Here is a 26379-nt window from a genome sequence, read left to right as displayed (position 1 = left end):
GAATCCGGCTCTGAAGTCAGGTGGCGCTGCGTCACTACAGCTCACCACCACCACCACCTGCTGCTGCTGCTGTTCAAAACAAAAAGCAGATCAGTGCCGCTGTGTATCTGCAAACTCCTGAGGATTTATAGAATGCTGAGATCTAGATGAGCTCTAAAGCGCCTGGATGTTCTCTCCACTCAAACATCTCAGCCTAAAGGAGAAGCAGAGGAGCTGCTTCAGAAAGTAGTGCTAGCATTAGTGTTATTGAATATGGAGCCATGTTGCTCTGCTTCAATCATTCAGGTATGTTGGTTCCTCTGCTCCTCTTCATTTTCCCTCATTTGCTAACGATGAATATCAATGAACCACTGAGGGATGAATAGATCCAACAGGATCCCCTTTAGATCCAACGGGATCCGCTTTAGACCCAACAGGATCCGCTTTAGATCCAACAGGATCTGCATTAGATCCAACAGGATCCGCTTCATTCAGACCCAACAGGATCGGCTTTATTTAGATCCAACAGGATCTGCATTAGATCCAACAGGATCTGCATTAGATCCAGCAGGATCTGCATTAGATCCAACAGCATCTGCTTTAGATCCAACAGGATCCGCTTCATTCAGACCCAACAGGATCTGCTTCATTTAGATCCAACAGGATCGGCTTTAGATCCAACAGGATCCGCTTCATTCAGACCCAACAGGATCCGCTTCATTCAGACCCCACAGGATCCGCTTCATTCAGATCCAACAGGATCTGCTTCATTCAGATCCAACAGGATCCGCTTCATTCAGACCCAACAGGATCCGCTTCATTCAGACCCAACAGGATCCGCTTCATTCAGATCCAACAGGATCCGCTTCATTTAGATCCAACAGGATCCACTTTAGATCCAACAGGATCCGCTTCATTTAGCCCCGACTTGACAGGATCCGCTTCATTTGGACAAAATGAACCGATGGAATCCGCTTTATTCGACATGGATCTGAGCGAGGATCTTGGTGAAATCAGAGGAGGCATCAGCAGTCCTGGACACATAATGCACAGATCCAGCAGCAGCAGACTGATGGAGCAAAGGTCTGATTGTGGCTCAGGAACACAGACTGTCTTCATGAGAAAACAGGGATTGATCACATGTGAGCCATAATCAAACATGGTTTAGAGGAAGGTCTGTCCCCCCCCTCCTAATGTCTAATTATTTTGGGATTTAAAGAAGCTGCTTTCCTGTTCAAGTTCACCTTTGCCACATAAGAGCCAGATAGTTGCTGGTAGAACCGGGCCCTGACAGCACAAGCTAACTTTAACACACCATGCTATGCTATGCTATGTTGTGCTAGCAGCTACATGTCCTTCAATGGAAACTGGGACTCACTCAGTCAGATTTCCTTCTCCCAGTAGGAACCAGCAGCTGGAGCAGAGCGTCATTAATGGGACTGAGGGAAACAGTTTGGGTCAAACATGGAGGAGAAAGTTTCCAGGCTCCTCTGTTGATCAGTTAGTGGCGAGCAGAGCAGGAGAAATGTAAAGAGACACCATGTGGATCAGGTTTCTCCTGCAGGGAGGACGGACCCCGCTGGAAGACGAGGGGTCGGGGGTCTTCATTGGACACAGTTGGACAGAAACGGCAGAGAGGCTGGGCTGAACCAAGCAACTATTTCTGCTCCTATCTGCCCTCCTACTGGATCCTCCTGACAGAAGCTGCATCAGAGCAACATGGAGACCCAGAGAACCTGGAAGAACCAAGCTCTGCTTCTACAGGAGAAGCTCTGGGAGGAGCTCAGGGGGTGGGGGTGAACGGCGTCCATAGGCAGCTGGAGCTCCTGCTCCTCTGAGCTCACAGGACGGAGACGGAGCAGAGACGCCTCCACCTCTTCAACAGTTATTAGGACCAAGATAGTGAATGGTCTCCTCTCTGGCTAAATACAGACCACCTGGACACCTTTGCAAGGTTTCTCACAACATTCCATGAGGCGCGGAGCTACGGCGAGTGTAGGAGACGGAAAGAAAGACCCTCCTCTAGACGTGGAGGTAGGAAGGCTATCATCCTAAAACTGATCCCAAAGGAAGGAAAATCAAAAATGAACCCAAATTCCTGCTAGGGATGGGCGACACATCCACAAATTATAATCTGAGGTTTTCATACCACATCAAATTAATCCATATTTCTAGACTTTAGTTTCACCATAAAAAAGGACAGTTATAGCTTTAGTTGATGTGAGCACAGCAGCCAGAGGGCCAGCCTCTGGAAACATCCCAACTGTAGGATGTCAGGGAACGATGGCATCACATAAACTATGAACATTTGGGAATAAATAAATTAAATAATTCATTGCAGCTTAAAGTGATTCTCATTCAGTCATAAAGCAGGAAACATGGCAGGTATCTGTTAAAACATCAGCCTCCTCTCATCCGACAGAGGGTGAACTCTGAACGCAGGGAGGATATGGCAGGCCGTTTTGACATTTATTCAAAAACAATCTCCCCACTATGGTTAAAACTACATTCCTACTAATAAGAACTGTAAACATAGAAATCCTAAAGTAGACCATTAGAAGCAGAAACTGCATTTCAAGGCATAAAGCATTTAACTTTAAGAATAGTTTCAGATAGCCAAAAATTTTTATACATTCATTAGCTTGATATTAATGATATCTGAACTAAATTTCTTCCAAGTGAAAATGGTCATTTCTGATATCTTAAATGTAAATCTTATAGTAGAAATGATGTCAAGTTGATGTTTGTTGGCTTTTACTTCCAGATATCTAAAATAAACATCCTATATGCTGATGAGGATTGACTCTAATTTCAGATCTCTATAATCCAGTTAATCCCACTTATAATGAACATTTTTATAAATAAAACATTCTAGATATCCAGACATCAACAAGTCAAACGGACATCAAATAGTTCTACTAGTAGAAATGTCCTTACAGATATAGCTAATAATTATATAATGTGTAAAGAGGAATATCACATACCTAAAATTTTATTTGCTAAAATGCAGTTTTAGTTTAGTTTTAGATCAACAGAATGAGTACAAGGAATCCTGTACTTTGCTCGGTTGAACACCTTAGTGTGATCTAGAATAGAAATTTAACTAGTCAGCCTTTTTAATCTTAAAATGAAGTCCAACCTTCCCTCCACCCAAAAAGCAATTTTGAAACAATCTTCAACTGATAAAGCATTAATCAATATTTAATTGTAAGATGATGATTTACATCTTTAAAGCCAACCTTTGACCTGCCATTAAAATGAGTGGCATCCGTAAACAAGCTATAAATAAACCAATATAAACCAAAGCGAATGAGGCTGAAACATGACTATTAAACACGAGGAGCAGCAACCGTGATGCTTTTAGATCCCAGTGATTAAACGGAATCACATTTAGCCACTATTTTAAAGTAAAAGAAAGGGGGCGCTAGAGCGTCACCTCTGACTAACAACAGAGCATCATGTCGCCACCGAAAAAAGCCATAAACGCCGACAAAAATAAGACCATGGACGGATACATCGGCAGGGCTAAGGCTAACGGGGCTAATGCTAACAGCACCCTCGCCAGCGGAACTGAGAACGAAACTGAGGACTGAGCTTCGGGCGACAGAACCCAGATGCCGGCAATGTGCCAGGAAATCTGTACAGATATGTCAGCCTCAATTCTGGAGATACTTGATGAGCCTTTCGACTCCCTTGAAGTCAGGCTCCAGTCTGTCTTGGCTGTGCAGACTGGCTTCCAGAACCGCATGTTTGGCCCAGAATCTGCAATCAACGCACATGAGGAGGATCTGGGGGAACTTGAAATGAAATGTACGGAGCTCGCAAAGCTTGTTACTCAGCAGCAAACTAAGTTGCTGGACTTGGAGGCTCGTTCCAAAAGGCACAACATTAAAATCGGTGTAAAAGAAAACTCAGAAGAAGGGAGACGAACTGAGTTTGTCTCTAAGCTCATTCCTGAATTACTGTGCTAACAACATTTCCCGTACCCACTGAAGGTCGACTGCTCACATCGTTCCCTGTGGCTCAAGCCGGCGACGGGTGAGAAACCGCGTACCATCATCGCCCGAACACAACACTTTCAGACGAAAGTGCAAATTCTACACCTGGCCAGGGCGCAGTCGTTGGAATATAAGGGGAACAAAGTTCTGATTTTTCCTGACTACACCAGTGTCATGTTCTATTTGGAGGGCACAACATCCCACAAGTAGAGAGTACTCATTTTACTCACTTGTGCATAAATCCTATAGGAGGATTTATTATTTTATAATACCGTATTTTCACGACCATAAGGCGAACCGTACTAAACGGCGCAGTCTCAGTTATGTGTGCCATTATTATATTTAACACACACATAAGGCGCACCGGATTATAGGGTGCGGGTTGTATATACCAGTACATATCCTCTACTATGTTTAAATACCTCTACTGCGTATTTAAAAATAGAGCTGGAGCAAAACTTAGTATGTTTGTGCTTTATTCATGCGTGGCAGCCAAGCACAACAGTAAACGACACCTTTTCATACCTCGTTGTGTATATCGCTACTGTGCTGGTCCCCTTCTTCTCCACCATGTGATTCACCGGGATGTCGAAAGTGAGCGGCACCTCGTCCATGTTGGTGATGTGGCTTGGCTGGATGCGTTTGTATCTGCGTAGCTGATAGCCTTCAGTTTAAACTGTGCTTTATAGGCGTGTCTCTTTGCCATTTTCAGGGTTGTTAAGACAACAATGTTCTGCATAAGGCACATACCTGTTCTTTTATACACAATCCACGCCCACACTTCCCCCTTTTAACGTTCTCATGGTGGTCTCAACAACGTACACAGTAACACATAGGGCGCACCGCACTATAGGGTGCGCCACACATTTTAAGGAAAAAAAAAGACGTTTATATGCGCCTTATAGTCGTTGACTCTAAATACCATAATATACTGATTTCTGATCATCATTTTGGTCTTGTCCTTCTTTAACGGGTCTCTGATCTAAAGTGTTTGATTGGTATTCCAAGGCATACAAGACTCTCATACAACCTGAACCAGGACTTAGAATTTTCGGATGCCCTCGGGTACAGGGGACTATACCTGCTGCAATGCGGCAACCATTAGAACTGGGATTGATTGTTGCCAAGAGACTATTCCTGAGGAGCTGGAGGTCATCTGCTCCCCCTTCATTTCGCCTTTGGGTGACGGACATGATGTCTATGATTCAGATGGAAAGATTTCGTAAAGGATCTAATAAAACTTTTTCATTATACTGGAATCCCTTCCTGAAACACTTTTCACAGCCTACACTAAGCTGAACAAACTTTTCCATGGACTCTCCCCTCGGTCGCCACTTAATGGGTGTATATATTCTCATATATATGACCATGTGTACATTTGTTATGCGTGTACACCAATTGTTGACTGGAATATTTTATGCATGACACGTGCATCTGGATTCTGTTCTGTTTGTTTATCTGTATGTTCTGAACCTTGAAAACTTTAAATAAAATTTATTTTAAAAAAAGGAACAGAAAGAGCAGGAAGGGATGTAAACTGTGAATATTCCTGTTTTGGACTGCAAATCAACATCAGTCTGACCAGCAGACTGAACCTGAACCAGTCAGCAATCAGGTGGACCAACTGGAGACTGGCAGTGATGGAGTGACAGCAGACTGTAGGAGGAGTTAATGGCTGCTAAGCTACAGATAGCACCCTGATGCATTGTGGCAATAAATGGTGATTTAAATCACGTCTCACTCTAATAAACTGCCAACAGCTGCTGAACCAGAGGAAAGTAAACTTTGGACTTCTTTAATGCAACAAGGAATCCTACGTCTCTGAAGGAAGACCTCCTCCTGGGAAATCAGGTCACAGTCTTGTTTCTCTGCTGAGATTATAATCCACTTTATAAGACAAAACCTGCATTAAAACATCTATTAGGGATTGTCCCAGGAAGCTGAAGAAGGCTACAGACTGGGATGCTCTGTGTCAGCCGCATGGAGAGGACACCAATGCAATGACTGAGTGTCTGACTGACTACATCAACTCCTGTGTAGATAACACCATCCCTACCAGGACAGGGAAATGCTTCCCAGATAATAAACCATGGATCACAGGTGCATCAATGATGTGCTGTTATAATATGGTAAATCCATGATGAACATTATAACTGTGTTTTCTCAAGTGAGAGAACTGCACAGCACTCCAACTATCCTGGAGGAACATTGAAGCAAACAGGGAATCATTTTTCATTGAAATCTTGAGGCAGATAATGTGACTCAATGAATTTTATAAATCAATGAACTTCAGTTATTCAAATATTTTTCAGCACTACTATGAGGATCATGGTCTTTGATTTCTCCGCATTCAGCCTGACTGACTTTGAGAGAAACTCCAGCAGACTCAGGTGGAGGCATCAACAATCCCCTGGGTCAAAGACTACCTGACAAACAGACCACAGGTTGTTAGACTGAAGGCTCAGCTGTCTGATCCAGCAGCACAGGAGCACCACAGGGGACGGTACTCTCTCCATTCCTTTTTCCTCTGTTCACCTCTTACTTCCAGGACCAGACAGAGTCCTGTCATCTGCAGAAATACTGGGATGACTCTGCAGTCATTGGAACATGGTGGCATGGCATGGTTTGGAAACAATCATCTGATCCTGAAGGTCTACAAAACAAGGAGATGATTGGAGATTTCAGAAGAAACAGGAATAAGTTAAATCCTATTAACATCCTGGGAGAAGTGGTGGTGGTGGAGGAGTAGAAATCCTTTGGTGTTCACCTGGACAACAAACTGGACTGGAGACACAACTGGGAAGCCGCCTGCAAGAAGGGACAGACCAGACTGGACTTCTAGAGGACGCCAAGTTCCTTCAGATGCTGCCGATCTTCTAACAGTCTGCTGTGGAGAGTCTGATCTCTTCCTCCATCATCATCATCGCTAATGACTGAAAGAAGCTCAACCAGCTGATAAAGAAGGCCGGCTCACTTCCAGGAACTCCTCTAGAACCTCTGGAGATGAATACGATGATGGACAGCAGTGAACATCCTCTTCATCAGACTGTGTCTCGGGTCAGACGCTGATCCAGATGTGCTGTAGACAGACCTCTACAGGAGGTTTTTCCTGCCAGCAGCATCAACATCTAGTTGGAGAGTTGAATAAAGTATTCTTTTGCCTTTGAAGCTGCTGTAATTAGGAGCTTTGATGTCTCACCAAGCGTCATCCAATCAGAGCACATTGTTAAATAGAATATGACCAAAACCTCTGCAATTTAAAAACAACGTTTTGTTTAATATCAATAAGATTGCAAATGCAATTATATGTCCATCCCTTCCATGTAGGAACGTTTAATAGGACTTTTCCCTGTTTCAGAGGGACACTTATTGCAACAACTCAGGAGTATGGTGGTGATGAGGGTCCAGAGAAGCTGGATGTTCAGACTAAAGATGAGAACATTTGGTCTGCAGTGAACCGTTAGCTCAGATTACAGATTTTTTCATGGTGTATTGGAGACACCTGACCTCACACCCCACAGAGATGATGTTACACCAGAGGAACAAGGTTCAGTTCTGGTCATCAGCTGGACCAGCCATCCTCACCTTTGAGCAGGGGCAGCGGCGTGAGCTCGATGGGTTTCCCTTGAGAGCGAAACTGGGAGGAGCTCTGGGACCTCTTCTGCTTGGCCTTCCTCACAGACTTCCGGGAAAATCCGTCCACTTTGTCCACAGATGGAGACGAGGTGGGTGCAGAGGACATGGCCCTGTTGGGAGGAACACATGGAGGTTAGAAGGTCTGCATGATCTGCACTTCAATCAGCCATAGAGAAAACTTTACTGCACATCTAATCAGGATCTAGTTTATTGAGCTGACAAGGAATTAATGGCAGGAAATTACAGTTTGAAGGCTCCAGTCTACTGGTGGACAATGGTCCCAGTCCAAACCTCCAGCCTGGAGTGGCTGATGATTGGATAATAAATACCCTTCCTCTCTCCTAAAGGTTGGCTGATGCCCAACACGTCGCAAAAGTAGGCACCATGCCCCGATGACATCAATATAGCATGCACGCTCGGCAACAGTGAAGGGTCCAGCAACACCAACGAGTCGAGCTCTTACAGCCCAAACCCGTTGCTGCGCGTTTCCAGAAACACAGGCGATACAGGAGCAGTTTGGAGTGGACTAACGCACTGTGTTTATAAGATCGTCTGTCAATGCAGTGCATCGGCCTTAATTGGACCGATGCTATCGTCAGTTTAGCATCACTATCTCGTCAGTTTACCGTCAGTATCTCATCAGTATTTCGTCTGTTCCTCATCAGTTTACCGTAGGTTTCTCGTCAGTTCCTCTGCAGTATACCGTCAGTAACTCGTCAGTATTTCGTCTGTTCCTCATCAGTTCACCGTAGGTTTTTCGTCAGTATCTCGTCAGTTCTTCTGCAGTTCACCATCAGTATCTCGTCAGTTTCTTGTCAGATTACCGTCAGTATCTCGTCAGTTCACCGTCAGTATCACGTCAGTTTATCATCAGTATCTCGTGGGTTCACTGTCAGTTTATCGTCAGTATCTCGTCAGTTTATCGTCAGTATCTTGTGGGTTCACCGTCAGTATCTCGTCAGTTTATCGTCAGTTTATCTTCAGTTCACCGTCAGTATCTCATGGGTTCACCGTCAGTATATCGTCAGTTTATCGTCAGTATCTCGTCAGTTTATCGTCAGTATCTCATCAGTTTATCGTCAGTATCTCGTGGGTTCACCGTCAGTATCTCGTCAGTTTATCGTCAGTATCTCGTGGGTTCACCGTCAGTATCTCGTCAGTTTATCGTCAGTATCTCGTGGGTTCACCGTCAGTATCTCGTCAGTTTATCGTCAGTATCTCGTGGGTTCACCGTCAGTATCTCGTCAGTATCTCGTGGGTTCACCGTCAGTATCTTGTGAGTTCACCTTCAGTATCTCGTCAGTTTATCGTCAGTATCTCGTGGGTTCACCGTCAATATTTCGTCAGTGTACCGTCAGTATCTCGTCAGTTTACCGTCAGTATCTCGTCAGTTTACCTTCAGTATCTCGTCAGTTCATTGTGGGATCGATATGGAACAGCCTGAAGGCAGAAAGCTTTCAGCTGTGGGACCATTTCCATCTCATATAGTTTAAATGTTCTCGTTCCTCTCAGTTATAACTCAGATTATCTGAACTCTAATTGAATCTTAGTTTGCTCTTCTTACTCCAGTTATTATTTTATATCAATAAATAAATCCACAAACATCCTTATTCACATGTTCCCTTAAATGTTCCCGTTATATCTTCACATTTAAGGATTGCATATAAAAATATCAAGCGTATGCCGCCCCAGAAGCCCTCGCCGCCCCAGCTGGGATAAACATGACGGGGAAAAAATTATATCTTTAAGGTCAATTTATTGCACAGAGCGTTATGTTACATTAAAAGGTCATGTAGATTTATTAAAGTTGTAATTTGCCAAATTAAAAGAGAAAAGGGACGTGACTGAAGCTGAGCTGTGGTCCAAACGTTTAAAGTGGCGCATGCTCCTCTGGTGTTCAGTTCAAGCCCTGGGTGCCATGAACCAGAGCATAAAATGCTGTTTCTGATTCCATTCAGTGAAGCTTGTGGTGCTGGAAGAAACTCCTGAAGTACGTTGGGATCCAGTGTAGAAGAATTCCTAATCTTTATTGAACCTGAATCAGAATGCATCTATCAGCCTGCCTGTCTGCAACAGAGACACTAGAGCCCAGAAGCAAAGGTTGAACCAACAGTCAGCAGAATCAGATTTTTCATGCCAGGAAGAATCCATTTCAGTGATGATCCAGATCATCACTTGGATACAGGAATATATTACACTGACAGACAGAGCAAACCCTGAACACACTGAATCACATTTTGAGTCCAATCCAACAGAAAAACGTCCCTCAGAGGTTGTGGTGTTTAGAGCTGATTGAAAGTCAATGGGGATAATGTCCTGCAGGGGGCAGCGTAGAACCAACTCAGATAGAGCCCAGGTCTATTTTAGTAGAAGCGATACAGCAATTCAGCAGCAACGAATGTGTCTGACAGGAAGAGAGACGTGGATACAAAGTAAAACATATTCGCTTTGGAGGAAAATGAAAATACTAAATAAAATCTGTTAATGGGAGAGGAAACAGGGATGGAGTCAGGCAGCGGGAATAAAGGAGCTTAGAAGGACAGAAAAATTAAAAGTCTGGCTATCCTCCCCGCAGAAGTGTATCGCATTGAGCTTGACGCAGATATTTTTGATTTATGCCCCATATCGAAGCATGGTCTGAGCCATGTTATTCCACACAACAACACAAGAGGGGGCGGGGACATCTTTTTGTTCACTGCGACACACTTGCAGACAACCTAGTTTCGAAGTATAAATCGACCTCAAAGCAGTGATCCTCTATGAGCCTCACAGATAATAAACACTCCCCAGATCTCTGCCTAGGCTGGCATAGGCAGAGATCGTCCCTCCCTTTATTGTAGCCTTCTCTTTAAACATAGTTACCATAATGTTTCTAATATAAGCCTATTAAAATCCTCTATCTGTTCTGGTTTAGATTCCGTGCAGAACAAAGGAGGAGGCATATAGGTGCTGCCAGGCAGGAACAGAGCAGTGGCATGTAGCGCCTAAATGGACGAAGCGCTGTGATTGGACGGTTGCTATTTACAATCAGTTCCAGTAGCTATTAACATTAAAAGCACGGTTATTGACCATTCAGTGCAATAACTGTGTCCGCATCAGATCAGAACCCACCAGCACTAGAACAGAAATGATTGGGACGATGATTGACATGAAAATTATTATTATTAAATTAATAGAAATGAATCACATGAGTTTGTTAATGATTGAAAATGGAGATTTTGCTGTTAGCGCCCCCAGCTCAGATGAAAAGTTAGGCGTTCTGCTGACGACAAAATCAGAAGAAAAGAAGGCGATGGAGCCTCCATCTGCTTGGAGGGCAGGGCAAATGGAGGAGAGAGCAGAACAGACACCAGAGGCTGCAGACACACACCGGGCCTCCATGTAGAAACTTACTGGCTGCTTTTACTAAGACGATTACTGGAAAAGTTATGAATGGATTCTAAGGATCCTCATACTCGTGCAATGGTCAATAAAATCTGGTGATGATGCTGACCAGGCGGCGCTTTGCACTGAGCTTTTCCTAGCTATAAAACTAGATCTGCATCATGTGTTCTTTAGACTTTGCCTCTAGTCTGAGTCTAATCGGAAAAGCAGCAGGTATACACAATATTCACATTTACTAAAGAGAACAGCTTCTAGAACCCCCCCCCCCCCACACACACACACACACGCACAGTTAATACCTGCTCTGTTATTACAGCTAGAGATGAAACCTGGATGATAACTAATGAACTTTAGTCAATGTAACATTATGCATCGATAACATTTCTACAGCTCAACTCTGCAGTTTGGTGAAAAAGGAGGAATGTCTTCTAAAGACAAGCAGCTATCATTTCTGCTTTGCTTTTAGCGTCCATGTTTCTCCTTTTGATGACGTTTTGGGATAGAAGACGAAAACTGGGCACTTTCAGAAACACAGTAGCCTGACTACAGCAGCCTGCAAGGGACAATCTTCAGTGATCTAAAGCACCTTTATCCAAAGTCAGCATCAGAACCACCTAAACTGGTGGCTGGGTGAAGTCCAGTTCAATTCAATTCAGGTTATTTCTATTGGGCCAATTCACAACACGTCATCTCAAGGCAGTTCACCAGATCATCCAGTAAGATATATTCAAAGTTTTCTATCTAAGGAAAACGAGCCGATTGCATTGACTCATTGACTCTTCAGCAGTCCCTCACACTAAGCATGCTTGTAGCGACAGTGGAGAGGAAAACTCCCTTTGAACAGGAAAAAACCTCCAGCAGAACCAGGGTCAGAGTGAGCAGCCATCTGCCGAGGTCGACTGGGGTTTAAGGAGACAGAAGCAGACATAGAAAAGGCAACTTTAAAAGGCGGCCCGGTCCAGGAAACACACAGTCAGATAGACGAGCTCCAAGCCAGCTCCCATGTCAGAGGATGAAGAGAGCACATCCAGTCAGTCACAGTCAGAGAAACAGGACTACACTGGAAAACAGGCCAAGCTCCAACATCTAGAAACAAAGGTGTTGATGGCAGCAGCACAGCTGATATTTCTCTCCAGGATGGAGTCCCAGCCAAACAGGAACAGACCAGATGAAGCTACTATGAGAAAAAGCAGAGTGAGCAGAACGTTAGAGATTGAACTAACAGATTCTGCAGAGTGGGAGAATAGAGATAGAATGAAGCAGAATGATGAAAAAGGGGTCCCTATGTCCTCCAGCAGTCTAAGCCTATAGCAGCATAACTATAGAGATAGCTCAGGATAACCTGAGCCACTCTAACTATAAGCTTTATCAAATCTCTTTTTCATTTTCATCAGAACTCTGGCTGCAGCATTTTGGATCAGCTGAAGGCTTTTAACTACAGTTTGTGGACTTCCTGATAGTAAAGAATTACAATAGTCCAGCCTTGAAGTAACAAATGCATGGACTAGTTTCTCAGCATCACCCCTGGACAGGAGATTTCTAGTTTTTGCAATATTCCGCGGACGAAAGAAGACAATTCTAGAAACCTCTTTGATATGGGATTTAAATGACAGGTCCTGATCAAAAATAACACCAAGATTTTTTACTTAATTATCTGAAATCAGTTTAATCCCATCCAGATGAAGTGACTGGCTAATCAGCTTCTTTTCCAAAAACTATAACTTCTGTTTTGTCTGCATTCAGAAGGAGAAAGTTAAGAATCATCCAGATTTTATGTCTTCATTTTAGGTCTTCATAGATTACATGCCTGTAATCTATGTAATGGGTTAGCTTCATCTGGATTATAGACAGATATAGCTGGGTATCATCAGCATAACAGTGGAAATTAATCCCATGCTGTCTAACAACTCTACCGATCGGGAGCATATATATAGTAAAGAGAATTGGTCCTAGCACTGATCCCTGTGGTACTCCACAGGTAACCTTTGAGCATGAGGGGCTAAGGGTTCTCCTAGATCTACGCTACAATGCTGCCCTGCTGCTGATTAGCAACATCTGAGAACTTCTAAGATCCATCAGTAAAATGAAGCTAAACCTGCTGCTGGTTCCGTCTTTGACAGTGAGACCCACATGGTTCTGATCTCATCCCAGCAGCTGGGGTTTGGCTCCCTGAAAGAACTGGACTAAAGCTCTGAAGGGAAAGGAAGACCTGACCCGACCACGTACGGGTCAGAAGGTCAGCAATCAGAACCCACAGAGTTCCTCCTTCAGATGATCAGGAACGGGTCCATTAGTCATACAGAGACCCGGCTGGAGGACAGTGGGGCTTTGGGTCAGAACCAGAATATAAAGGAAAGTGGGAAATGAACATGAAACGGTTCAGCACAGGGTCTAAAGTCCATCTATAAACGACGGCGGAACAAAGTCCAGAACTGATTAATAGAAACGTTACATCAGATATTCTATTGGGCCTGGCCCGGACCAGTCAGTCACAGGCTCTGGGCATCAGACCTCAGAAGGAAGTTCTGCCCTGCAACTAAAACCACCATCATCCTTCTCAAACAGCAGAACCGAAGCGACCCGGTAAAAAGGCACAGAAACAGAACCCACAGAACCAAGCAGATGGTTCTGGAGCATAGAGCTACTCAGAGGTCCAAACAGAACATCTGGAGAACCTGCTAGGCTCACAGAGATGCTCCAGGATCATATCTGGGTCTGTTTTCCTCAGCCCAGGAACCAGGTTCTGTTCATTCAGGTACAAAATAAAAAAAATGTTCAGCAGTGATTACTTCAATGTTTTACAGAAATGTGGGAAAACTTAAGTTTCAAGTGGACGTGCTGATCAGTTAGCGGTTTTAGTCTGTGTTTGTGAGCAGAGCAGCTCTACCTTCACTCCTACCAGCTGTTTCCCCTCCAGGTTATTAATCATTAATGATCCAAAACGTTCAATTTCTTCAGCTCTATTTAAACATCCTTTCATTTCTCATCCCGATCAAGTTTATTTTTTAAAATCAGACTCCCCTCCCACGTCCATGAGAACCTGTTCTGGAGGTTCGGCCTGATTTCAGAACCACTTTGAACCTTTGAACAGGAAGCCTCCACAGACCTGAGAGCAAAGATCCAGCAGAACAGCAAAGGACGGACTGGGATCTGGATCAGGACGGCAGCCCGAGGGCCGCCAGCTGGGACCTGCTGGGCCGGGCAGACCCTGGCAGCGCGTTAGCCTGCCGTTAGCATGGTTAGCTCCCAGATTAGCCACGGAGGGCATCGAGGGCTGGAAGCCGAATCTTCAGACGGCAGAAATACATTTAGACCCCAGACACCTTCAGCTTCTGCAGGATGTTCACCAAAGTCTGCAAATTAACGCCTTTCAGGTCAGAAGCTAGCCTTAGCCTAACAGCTAGGCTAACAGAGCGAGTAGCCGGATGCTAACAGCTACTAGAGAAGCTAGCTTGGTCTGCAGAGGGAACCGCATCTGGATCAACAGAATGAAACCGCATCTGGACCACATCTGGGTGGAGTGGGTGTCGGTGGGGTAACGTTACCTGGGTGGGCTGGGGCGATCACCCATCATCCCGGATGTAAATACAGGGCTAACGTTAGCCTCGGTTCACCCAGACAGAGACACACACCGATCCGAGTCGTGAACCTGGAGCCTCTTCCTGATCCCCCTCAGTCCCCTGATCCCCCTGCGGCTGAGACCCGTCCTCTGGCGGGTTAACTGTCAGGCTAGCGCGGCCGCCTCCAGCTCGGTGAAAGCAGCCTCTCCCAGCGGCAGAGCTCGGCCTAAAGCAGCCAAACCCGCAGACAGCTTCCCATCCGAAGGGAAAAGCTTCAACTCCCGTTAGCGGGGCTCAGCGTAACGGTGAGGAGCCCCGGAACCGGCGGACCTGCAGCCTGGATCAGCTCTGGTTCTGGGATCAGGGCTGGTTCTTCTCAGCCTATTGTCAACACAGCTCGGTCCGGACCATGGCACACATTACATAAAAGCACAGAAACATGCTAGACGGGAGCAGGTCCGCGGACGACGCTGATTGGCTGCACCTCGCAGTGTCGGGCTTTCTGATTGGTCCAGTCAGCTTTCCGGTAAGGCCAAAGGGAAAGAGGCTTTGAGTCCCGCTGGTTCGGTGGAGGGGAAGGGAAGGTGTTCGGGATGGTTCCCCTTCGGTCCTGCAGGAGTTTTCCTCAAACAGACCATAATAATCACAGGAAACTTTAGCTCTGTTCTGTTGGAACTCAGATGGCTTTCTTGCTAACTTTCATTGTAGTAAGTTATTAATTACTCATAACATTATACATGTTTTTCACATATCCTCTTTATTGAACACCACCCATGAAAAGGAGAAAAGCAATTTTAAAATGCAGAAAAACAATGGAAGATCCAAATTAGATAAAGGAGGGGCCCCTTTCACAAATTTGTTTTCCCATAAATCCCAAGTTTCTTCTAATTTAGTTTTCTGTAGTTTCATGGATAACGTATTTCTTTCCATTACAAAAATATTGTTAATAATATTCTACCAGTTGTTGAGGGTTGGGCTGCCAGTAGGTAGGCCCGTTTAAGCCTTACAGCTAATGACAGCTACCTTACAGCCAGGAACCAGGCTGCCATACTCTGGCCCCAGCAGGCCCTCTAACCACCATCAGGAGCCAATACAGGTCAAGTGTCTAACCCAAGGCTACTGATGTCTATTTATTAACTGGTTTGCTGATTTCCCGTAAAAAGTTAAGCCACCGTCCACTAGGGGTGTAAATAATAATCGTTTTGTATCAATCCATCAATTCAAAAGCCGACGATCCGATGCATCGACACGTCCGCAAGAGCATCGATTCATGATTATTTTTTTTTTCTTCCTCTGGTCTATTTTTATCCATTTGCTCCTGGGCGTAAGTCTTACTCCCGTGCTGGGGTGGCGCTAAACCTAATTTGTCCTTCTACCTCGCTTCCTGGTTATACTCTTACAGCAGTGAGTTGCAGTAAGCTTGACACAGACATTTTTGATTTTATTGTAGCGTGGTCTGCGCTATATGCTGTGAGTCTAGATACGGCTGAGGTGATAAGGAAGTGGGGGCGAGTTTGTCCGACAACAGAGTGACATGGCGGTGAAAAAGAGTGGAGATCCAGGTGAAAAAAAGGGTAACAGCGTTCTCGTGCACCTTGATCTTCTAGCTTTTCCAACTTCACGAGTTGTTTTCCGCTATTTCGGTCATAAAACAAAATAAGCCAGCCTCCTGTCTGCGGCACTGTCTGCGGTCAGCCACAATTTGGGAGAGGTGCAGCGGAGACTCTGCGGAGGGGGCGGGGACATTGGCACTCTGGAGCCGAGGTATCACATTGCACTCATTGCACTGATTTTGTACAGTATTTTTAGTAGTTTTCGTGAATGAAACAAGACTAAATAAATACGTTAGCGAGTGATCTGTCAGACGCTTAAAATGCATCATCGTACTGCAATTTGTTAGACTAGCTAATCAGCTGTGCTGCTGCATCCTGTTTGGTGATGCCCATCTGGCCAAAGATGGACCATGGGAGTAGCGGAAGGGGTAAAAGTAGGCTGGAATAACCCTGTTCTGCCGCTGAACTCTAACTAATTCTGATCTTTCAGATGTGCTTGTGCAGAAATGTGTCTTTGTGCGGCTTAGCTCAGAGTCTGCGGTTTACGCTTCACTCTGATGGTTCGCTCTCAGTAGTATGGCTCTTTCTGCTCTCGCTCCTTAATAAACTATATGTGGCTGATCATCTTCTGCTAAGCCTAAAAAATCCTTTTGTCTAACTATTAAGATTTTATTTCTTCCAGCTCTGAGTCTGTTCAATCTGTTCTCTTCCAGGAAGAGGTGATGCAAAGCCATCTTTACTTTCTACCAAAAGCAATCCCTAAATCATATCCAAATCAGACCGTTGCATACTGTATATTTTTGGATAAAGATCTAGATCCTTTTTTTGAGTAATACAGAAATTATGGATCTGTGTGTAATACATAATACATAGTGGCTTAGGAAGTGTTTGCTTTGGGATGGAAACCTTGTATGTCTAAAACCATTCCTTTATTGGACCTTTTGTTAGCTTCTCTGTTTGCTATATTAACTGATTTGATGTGTTGAACTAGATCTGCTATTTTCACAGCTTTTGTGAGACACTTTTGAATAAAGTAGAACATTCATGCATAAAGTCTTTTCAAATTCTATAAATCCAAGCCCAACAGTGGGCACGGCAGCATTTTATCTTCAGAAATGTTATGATCTAGGCTAGACCTAGCACTCTGGTAAATAATCTGGTTATTATTTGAAATGATAAAGGTTTACTGTTTTTTGAAGTGAAACATAAAACTGACTGGAAGCCGACTAAAGCTATCACATCATAATGCCTAAAATGTCATTAAAACTAATAATATTTGTCGTCCTGAAGATGAAAACTAAGACCCTCTAAATATAAGATGCCTTTCAGAAACAGCAATGGCTGCAACCTGACTGTAGCTCCAGATAAAGTGCCTGTAAAAGTTGGCCAACTCAAGAAATCTTTGTTGTTTTCTATCAGTGCGTGCGGGCCAACCAGAGCTGTCGGATGGAGCCATTGTGCGCAGCTCCAAGCTGACAACAAAAGTTCCCACAGCTCTGAAACTGTTATAGCTAGAGATCTGAAATTTTTTTGCATTTGTGGTTGACATGATGTAGAACAAATACAATACAATAAAACCTGCTTTTTCTCAAGAATGTCTTTATTACTGCTGTTCAAAAAAGACCTATCATTTCCGAGAATAAAAAAACAACTGAGTCATGTTTGAACTGATGCAGGTAGGTCTGTGTTCTAGTCACCAGATTTTTATTTGTTGTTACCTTTCAAATAATGTATTAAACATGTAATTTGGGCTTACAGTTCCTAAGTTATTTGCTTTTCCATTTGGGTATGCAAAATAGGCAAGGACTACCCAAAATTAAAAGATTAACCTTTGCAGGATCCATTGTATCCATCTGTTTTGGGGAAATAATAAAAACAAAGGAATGAAGCGGTGGAAACATGGACATCCAGCTGGTTCTGAAGAAACCTGAGCAGGACCAATCTGAGACGCTGCTCATGTGACTTTGAGTCTTCACAATAATGTCGTCCATATAAACCAACATATTGTCCTCCTATTTCTCTTAGAACGTCATTGACTAAACCTTGAAAAACAACCACGGCGTTGGGGAGTCTGAAAGGCCTGACCAGATACTCTCTGTCCAGTAGGTTTAAGGAAGCTTTCCATTCAGCTCCTTCTCTGATGCCAACCACATGGTACGCGTTGTGGAGGTCAAGTTTTGTGAAGATGTTTTCGCCCTGGATCTGATCAAAAGCAGAGTTAATAAGAGGCATTATGTTATTATTATGAGTGAAGTCATTTAGTCCTCTGTAATCGTTGCATGGGTAAGGAGAGCCATCCCTCTTGCTAACGAAGAAGAAACTGGCTCCAACAGTAGAAGAAGGACGAATAATACCAATGAATCATCAGTATAGGTCTTCATGTCCGGAGTTTCTGGTAATGAGAGAGAGTAGTCTGCCCTTGGGGGGTGCGGTGCCAGGAAGAACATCTATTGGACAGTCCAAAGGACGACGAGGATGTAGAGTAGGGGTGCCCAACCAGTCGATCGCAGTCTACCAGTCGATCGTGGGCGGAGTTTCAGTCGATCGCGAGAAGTTTTACAATGTAGACCTATTTATAGCTATGACAAAAAAACGTTTTAAAAAACACTAATAGAAACATTGATCACGAGAGGCGAAAGTGTATTTTCATAATAATAAAATTAAAAATAAAAAGTATGCAGGGAACCTTTTTTTATGCATGCTGATTGCTGGGCATGGTTTGCCACGGTTGCTAGGTTGTTACCAGGGACCTAAAGCGCGAAGAGGAATCTGAAAAGATAATGAGATAATGACATCTATCACAATTGAAGGGGATCCATCTATGGTTGGGCGCACTGCTGGATTCGTTGCTCTGTTCAAGCTGTCTGAAACTTTCCCGGATTTTTGAAACTACGGCTGCATCATTCATCAACAACAGCTGTGCCGCAATATTTTAAATATGAAACATATCATGGACGTTGCAATGAAGATTGCTTCCTCTGTTGGGGCCAGGAGTTTTTAGAGGCGTTTATTCCGTGCCCAGCTCCAGAAAGCAGGTGCAGACCTTACTGATCTGCTGCTGCACACCGACGTCAGGTGTCTGAGCCTTGGCAGATTCTTCGAAAGATTTTTGGAACTTTTGCCCGAAATTAAAAAGTTTCTGAAACAGTCAACAACCCATTCTGCTGTATGTTACATTTTCACATCCACATATTTTGTACTCAGTATTTTCCTATTTGTATCGGTTTTCCTGTTGAATTTTAATCCATCTGCCAGTTTCTCTGCCAATGCCAATGACAGGAGGCCGACTGTTCGCATTGCCAATGCGAACAGTCTCAACACTATAAAACCTGTAAATTTACAGTTGTAACGCTTTTTTTTTCATCTCTACTGGACTGTGTTTGTGTATCAATTGGTTTATTTAGATTTTTTGACTGCACAGCCTTTGTCTGGAGATCTTGACTGCTCTTTTCTATAGTTTTTAGTGTCTGATGAGTGAGTGAGGGTGAGAAAGAGAAATGGTGTGAAGTTCTTATGAGATTGTTCTGTTTTTGCAACCTATTTTTTGACACAACTGATAATTTCCTTGTTTGTTGGACTAACTGTTTATTCTCCACCTCTGCAAATAAAAAAACAAATACTGCCCATCCCTTGTGTTTGGCTTGTTAGATCTCGGCATGCCATCAACTTCAAAAGTAGATCTTGGTTTAAAAAAGGTTGGGCACCCCTGATGTAGGTGATGGCTTTGGTTTAATTAAACTTCTCTCTCAGATCATGGTACTCGGGTTGAACTTCAGACAGAATCGGGAAAATCTCTTCATCCTTCTGAGGAGCAGATAAACAGTTCTCTGAGCATGTGGGAGCCCAACCCACGACTTCTACCTTCTGCCAGTCAATCTAAGGGTTATGTCATGTAATTCCAATAGAACGTGTTCATAGATCAGTGCTTCTATGTCCATTTTCTATGTCTGCTTCTGTCTCCTTGAACCCCAGTCGGCCTTAGCAGACGGCCGCTCACACTGAGCCTGGTTCTGCTGGAGGAGCAGGGAGTTTTCCTCTCTACTGTCGCTGCATGCTTGACGTGAGGGATGCAAAATGAAGGTGAATCTGCTGTCTCCACTTTCCTTCAATGACTGGAACCAATCAGCTGGTTTTCCTTGGAAAACATTGATCCAATCTGACTGGATGATCTGGTTGATCTCGATCTATAAAGTGCCTTGAAATGACGTGTGTTGTGATGCTATATAAGTAAGCAGAATAGATTTTTTATCTCTGCCTTATGCCATCATCTTGGATCAGTCAAAATTAAACAAACTAGAAGGCATAAAGTTAGTAAAACATTTTTTTTATTGTTTTGATGATCAATCATCTAAGAGTTTTCAAAATGAACATATAATCACCCAAACACCTTTTAATGACAGGAATGTTTCATTGATTTTAACAAGTGAACAAAGCAGAATAGATCAGACATCCTAATTTAAAGGAAGCATCTGATCTTATGATCTATATGAGCTACTGGAACCAAAACTTCCCTGAAGGAGTAATCCAAGAGATAAATAAAGTTTATTTAAAGTCTAATCAGTGGAAGATTTCTGAAATACCACAGACTGAGACCTGATGATTGATGAACCCCCTTGGTGGCCACAGTGGTTCTGAAAGGACACTATAGAAAATCACTTTAAAGTTAATCATCATAAATTCATATTACTTTTGTCAGAAGTAATTAAACCAACTTTCTAAGATATGTATCCTGAGGAAACAATCCGAAGCTTGGATTGTTGCTGTGGTTACATAGCACCGCTTCAGTCAGCTATGTCTATACGCTCTATTTGCATAGCTCCTAGTGGCAGATAGAAACATCAGGAGGTCCCTGAGCTAAAGGATCTACGGTAAGTAGCTTCCTGCTTCCTCTTTTCCCTCCTTGCTCGCTGCCAGCATTGACCATAGAGACCAACTGAAGTCGGATTGAACCGAGGTCTGAAACTCTTTGGCTTCAACCTCTATGAAGGACATCACTGCCCTCTTTGGTCACATCACTCTTGGCCAAAGTAGGGCAGGTTTGCAGTCTAGGTTCATCAGGGAGAGTGCAAACAGCAGAGTGGGTGTGAAATGATGTCATGGTGTTATTGGGTCACATCAGCACTGCTGATTCATGTTCACCACAGTAGCTGGAAGGAGACGCTGCATGTTTTCTTTGGATGTCGTGTCTCCTGCCTTCCTAATGTGACGGTGGTTTTATGAATCTTGGTACCAGATATTAGACGGAACATAAATCAGACAGAATATAAAACCAGAACACTGATTAAACTGATAAAACTTTCCGGGTTCTGTTTTTCGTGCTGAATATTTCAGTCAGTGGTAGATCCAAATGTAGATATACCGAATCTCTTCAGCTCCTTCAGGATTAGACCTGCTACTGGTTTAATCCCAGTTCCTTAAGCTCAGAGGTGACTGGGCAGAGACGCGTCCTGGTTCTAATAATATGGATCAGGCTGTTTCCAACCCAGCGGCTTTTAAAGGACGGTTCCGGGTTTAACATTCATCCGCTCTCACTGCACTGGATCGTTAACTTTAGTCCTGATCCAGAGTAAATCAAGATGTCGTCTTGATGCCGTCACAGAGGAGGCGAACCCTGTCATCTGACAGAACTTCATAAACGCTAAAATTCATAGCTCTGCAGTCGGGCTGATCAGGACAGAGGAGCTGAGTAGATCTCCAATTCATTTCTAAACCTCTAACCGCCCGACGGCGCCGCCATGTGGGAGGAGCTATATACATGATGAGGCTCAGTGGGAGAAATGCAGCCCCCAAACACAGGAGCTACTGCAGATGTTCAGATTCTGGGCAAAGATCTGCAGAAACCAACCAGAGAAGCTTTACTCAGTACTAACTAAACAATATCTATCTAGATAATATCTACAGAAATTAAGGCTGGGTGTCGATTTTAATTCTAGATTAGATTTGATTCTGATTCTTAAGATTTAGAAACGATTCTTGATTCAAACTGGATGACTGAATCTGCAGCATATTGATTCTAGTATTTCATTAAATAGCAATTCTGTTTCATGGAGGAATTTTTATGAAATGATTCTTTTGGTTTATGAACTGATTCTAAAATGGAAAATCTAAACCTTAAACATATTTTTTCTAAAATTTCTGTTTATTTTTATTCCTCCAACATGTGAAGGAGCAGCACTCTAGCGCCCTCTGTTGGCCCTTAAAGATGTTGGCGTTTATAAATCTGCTCTTTAAATCGATCAGAACTTTTCAGAACTTTGGTTTCTGATTTCTTATATTTCTTTAGTTAAGAAACTTCTTGAATCTTAATCCTATTCTGATCACATGACGTGTTTCATGATGGTCAGATGGCATCTAGGTATAGAATATCTACTGCTTGATTAGAACAGGTCTGGCTCGTTGATGTGCTAAAGGTTCTGAACATGGTCCACCTGGAATAGGAAGCAGGTTCCGGGACCGCCCCCTCGTGGGTAGGAATATAGCTGGTTTCATCAGAACCTTAGTCTAGATGTCTGGACTGTTCCTTTAAAGAGTTTCTGCTGTGGATCCGACCCTAGAACCTCCAGAACATCTGTTTTAATCTGATCATGGTTCTGTGGATCCACAGATATCCTCCAGAACCAGCCTCTGGTCTTGATCCATCAGGTGGAACCAGATCAGCTTGGAGGTTCTGATTGGTCCAAGCTGGAGACATAAAACTGGTGGTTCCGAAATCCATTTCCTGTCCTCCTCTGATGTCACATCCTGTGATCAGAGCCCCAGGTGGGTGAAGAGCAGCGGAACAAGGAAGAGGAGGCTGAAGCCCATGGTTCCGTAGACGATGTAGCGGTAGGGCAGTTCTACCTCCATGTTCTGCCGGGCCTTCCTCAGGTCCGAGCTAGGAACCCTGCTCAGCCGGCACACCACTGGGATGGTAACGGCTTTCATCAGGGCCCGGGTGGCCACCAGAACCAGCACCCCCAGGAAGAGCCGCAACATGGCGGCCCAGAAAAGGCCGGCGCTCAGAGCCGGCACAGTGAGCGGGAGCTGATCCGCCGCCACGTCCGGCATGAGGTCCCAGAGCCGGTTTACATGCGAGGCCAGCGCCACGCCGGCACCGACACCCAGGATCTGGGCAGTGTCGCCCCGGGACGTGCTCCAGGAGTCCAGGGTGAAGGAGAACAGAGCCAGCGCCAGGGTGATGACGATGATGACCGGCGGAGCGAAGCGGGAGTTCAGGTTGAAGCCGTCGATCAGGTCCAAGGCGGGGAGGAAGAAGAGGAGGATGAGGACGCTGTAGAGAAAACCGACGATGACGTCCTGTGGGAGAAACGCAGAAACAGAACCTGTAAATCTGCTGTAGAAAGAGGGCACATAGAACCTGCTTCCCTCTGACTGAAACCCTCCAATCTGACCAGCACTGAGTGCATCCCCATGTAGATCCGGCTGGAGCAAACCAACATACACCAGCAGATAGCCACGCTGAAGCCCAGCGACGAAGGATACTGTGGAGACAAGAGAAGTTTGACCACATTACAGCTGGACGGCAGCTAAATACAGAAATGCATCAAATAGATGAAGTTTAAAATAACTACTAGGGAAAAGTCTAACAAATAAAGAGATTAAAGGAAATTCAGAAACTCGGGCAAAGTTTAGTTTGAATTTCTTGATTTGCTCAGCAGCAGGAGAGCAGCTCTACTTCTACTGTCACACCTGTTAAGGTCTGGTTATCGTCCCGCAGCAGCGTGTCGCAGGGATGATGCAGATATTTTTGATTTATGCCCAATATTGAAGGTTTCTCTCTCTCTAGACGCTTCCACGGCATTTGACCGGATTGAACACAAATATCTTTTTGCGGCTCTGGAGAAGTTTGGTTTTGGTTCAGCTTTCTATGCTAGTCCACAGGCCTCTGTCCGTACTAATAAAACAACCTCAAACTATTTTCCTATATGCGGGGGGGACAAGGCAGGGCTGTCAGTTGAGCTCGCTTCTATTTGACCTAGCCACAGAACCACTAATGATTGAACTTGTAAGAAGAGTGATCAGAACCGCTAACCTGTCCTATAAAGGGTTAAGGGTTGTTGTGTCCTTGACTGTAAGACTCGACTTTAGTCTCCTGACTTGAAAATGCGCTATAAGTAGTGCTAGCATAGTAGCTTCATCTGGTCTGTTCCTCCATCCTGGAGAGAAATATCAGCTGTGCTGCTGCCATCAACACTTTTGTTTCTAGATGTTGGAGATCAGCCTGTTTTTCAGTGTAGTCCTGTTTCTCTGACTGTGACTAACTGGATGTGCTCTCTTCATCCTCTGACATGGGAGCTGGCTTGGAGTTCGTTGCCTTTTGTATCTATGCTTCTTTTTCAATGTCTGCTTTTGTCTCCTTGAACCCCAGTCGGCCTCAGCAGATGGCCCGTTCACGCTGTGCCTGGTTCTGCTGGAGGCTTCTTCCTGTTCAAAGGGAGTTTTTCCTCTCCACTGTCGCTACAAGCATGCTTAGTGTGAGGGATTGCTGAAGAGTCAATGAGTCGATGCAATCAGCTAGTTTCCCTTAGATAGAAAACTTTGAATCAATCTGACCAGAATGATCTGGTTGAGTCGTCTACATAAAGTGACCTGAGGTGACATGATGTGAATTGGAGATATAGAAATAAACTGAATAGAATTGACAGAGGCTGTTTAATACTCAAAAATTGTGGCAAAAATTGTGGAAAATATGTAATTGATGGTTTAGAGAAACATGTAATTGATGGTTTCATGTGACGTCTGCGTTTGTCAGAAAGTTTGGACTGAAATGTTTCTTATATTGGTCAATAAGTCAGAATCAATAATAAAACCATAATCTTTTAATGCTTTTCATTCGATTGAAATGGATTCAGCCTGAAAAACAAAACCAAGAAAACACTTTAACCTCTAAAATGTTTCCAGGGTTCAAGTTAGCAGCTTGTATTATTTGCTTAATATATACCTTATATTAAGCAAAGCTGCTGTCAAAGTTCCATGAACAGAGAAGGGGTCCCTAAATGGACAGAAAAGGGGTGCCTCAGAAGACCCCACGGGGTGCGCTTGTTTACCTGCCAGCGGCCATGGCTCAGGAAGAACAGGGAGAAGGGGATGGCGGTGCCGGACATGGCGTGGGTGGAGGGCATGCTGTACTCAGAGTTATAGAACATCTCCACTTTGACCACGGGTGGAGAGGCGGGTCTGGGCCAGCCCAACACGTCCTTGGTGCACTGACCCAGGAACATGACCCACACCCACACCATGATCAACCTCCTGCCCACGAACGCGTCCACGTTCCACATGAGGAAAGGGAAGAAGAGGGTGTAGAACAGCTCGTTGCCCAACTCCGTTCCCAGGGTGAAAAAGAAGAACAGGAACCGGTTCTGGATGACAAACTCCTGCCCCGCCTCTCCCGTCAACGAGTTCCTGCGGAGCGGCTTCAGAGTCCTGACCTCCCCGGGCGGAGCGGTTCCGTTAGGGGAGACATCCTCCACCTCCTGCTCCACTTTACTCTGCCCGCTCTCACCTGGACTCCTCCTCTGAACTCCGCAACAAGCCAAAACTTCCTCTCCAGTTTCGCCGGCTGTGTAATGATGGACAGCCCCGTTGTTGGTAAAGTCAGCCCGCTCCGCTGACCGAGCGGCGGCGCGGATCCCGCAGACTCGCTGGAAGCGAGCGACCAGCTGGGGCTCTTGGAGGAGCCGAAGATGTTTCCTGATCTCCTCCATGTTGAGCGGAGCTGCGGGAGGAACCTCTGAACTTCCTCCGGGCGGTAGGCGGAGCTCCTGTCTGACGTGAACTTTGCTCTGCGAGAAGGCGGACTGGCTGCGACGAAGGAAACGAGCAGACTGTGATGCCTTCAGGGGCGGTTGGAAATGTGCGACATTTGTTATACAGGAGACATACCGTAACTAATACAGATATTGAAAAACTAGACATTTTATATTTAAGCCCAACTTTGATCAGATCAATATTACAGATTATTCCGTTCTCTCCAGTGACCTCAGCGTCAGAATAACCACCGCCTAGAGAGAGTGAACGCCACATGGCCGTCTGTGCGTCAGAGACGCCGCCATATTGAGAGTGTCAAACATCCGTTAACTTTTTAAATAAAAATAACAATTGAGTGTTTTTTTACACACCTTTTTGTAAATTTAAACGTTAAGTATTTTAAGACATATAAAAACCGGATTTTTGTATGATAGAAAACTTTATTAGAAGGATTTCTAATAAACCATCCTGGTCTGCAGCTCATCCATGTCTGACCTACAGGGCGGCGCTAATGAGACCAAA

At 44.4% G+C, this 26379-nt stretch overlaps 2 protein-coding genes across 2 annotated transcripts in view; both read right to left on the bottom strand.

The window, feature by feature from the left end:
- LOC119792149 (serine/threonine-protein phosphatase 2A 56 kDa regulatory subunit epsilon isoform) overlaps positions 1 to 15010 on the bottom strand; it is a 31069-nt gene extending 16059 nt beyond the window's left edge. Inside the window, exons 1-2 of the mRNA XM_038298641.1 lie at positions 14543 to 15010; positions 7563 to 7723 (exon numbers count right to left, since the gene is read on the bottom strand). Coding sequence (XP_038154569.1) covers positions 7563 to 7723; positions 14543 to 14571 — 190 coding nt within the window. The 5' untranslated portion in view covers positions 14572 to 15010. The remainder of the gene's footprint in view (positions 1 to 7562; positions 7724 to 14542) is intronic.
- Positions 15011 to 22437: 7427 nt separating this feature from the next.
- On the bottom strand, positions 22438 to 25814 carry LOC119792147 (sphingosine-1-phosphate phosphatase 1-like). The gene is made up of 3 exons (XM_038298637.1): positions 25158 to 25814; positions 23502 to 23591; positions 22438 to 23406 (listed from the first exon to the last, which is right to left on the bottom strand). Exons 1-3 carry the CDS (start codon positions 25812 to 25814, stop codon positions 22858 to 22860), a joined length of 1296 nt encoding a protein of 431 aa, XP_038154565.1. The 3' UTR covers positions 22438 to 22857.
- Positions 25815 to 26379: the final 565 nt, after the last annotated feature.

Source organism: Cyprinodon tularosa, unplaced genomic scaffold (genome assembly GCF_016077235.1).
Source record: "Cyprinodon tularosa strain WSP-4 unplaced genomic scaffold, ASM1607723v1 ctg410, whole genome shotgun sequence".
Taxonomy (NCBI): Eukaryota; Metazoa; Chordata; class Actinopteri; order Cyprinodontiformes; family Cyprinodontidae; genus Cyprinodon; species Cyprinodon tularosa.
This window is presented reverse-complemented; position numbering and strand designations above follow the sequence as displayed.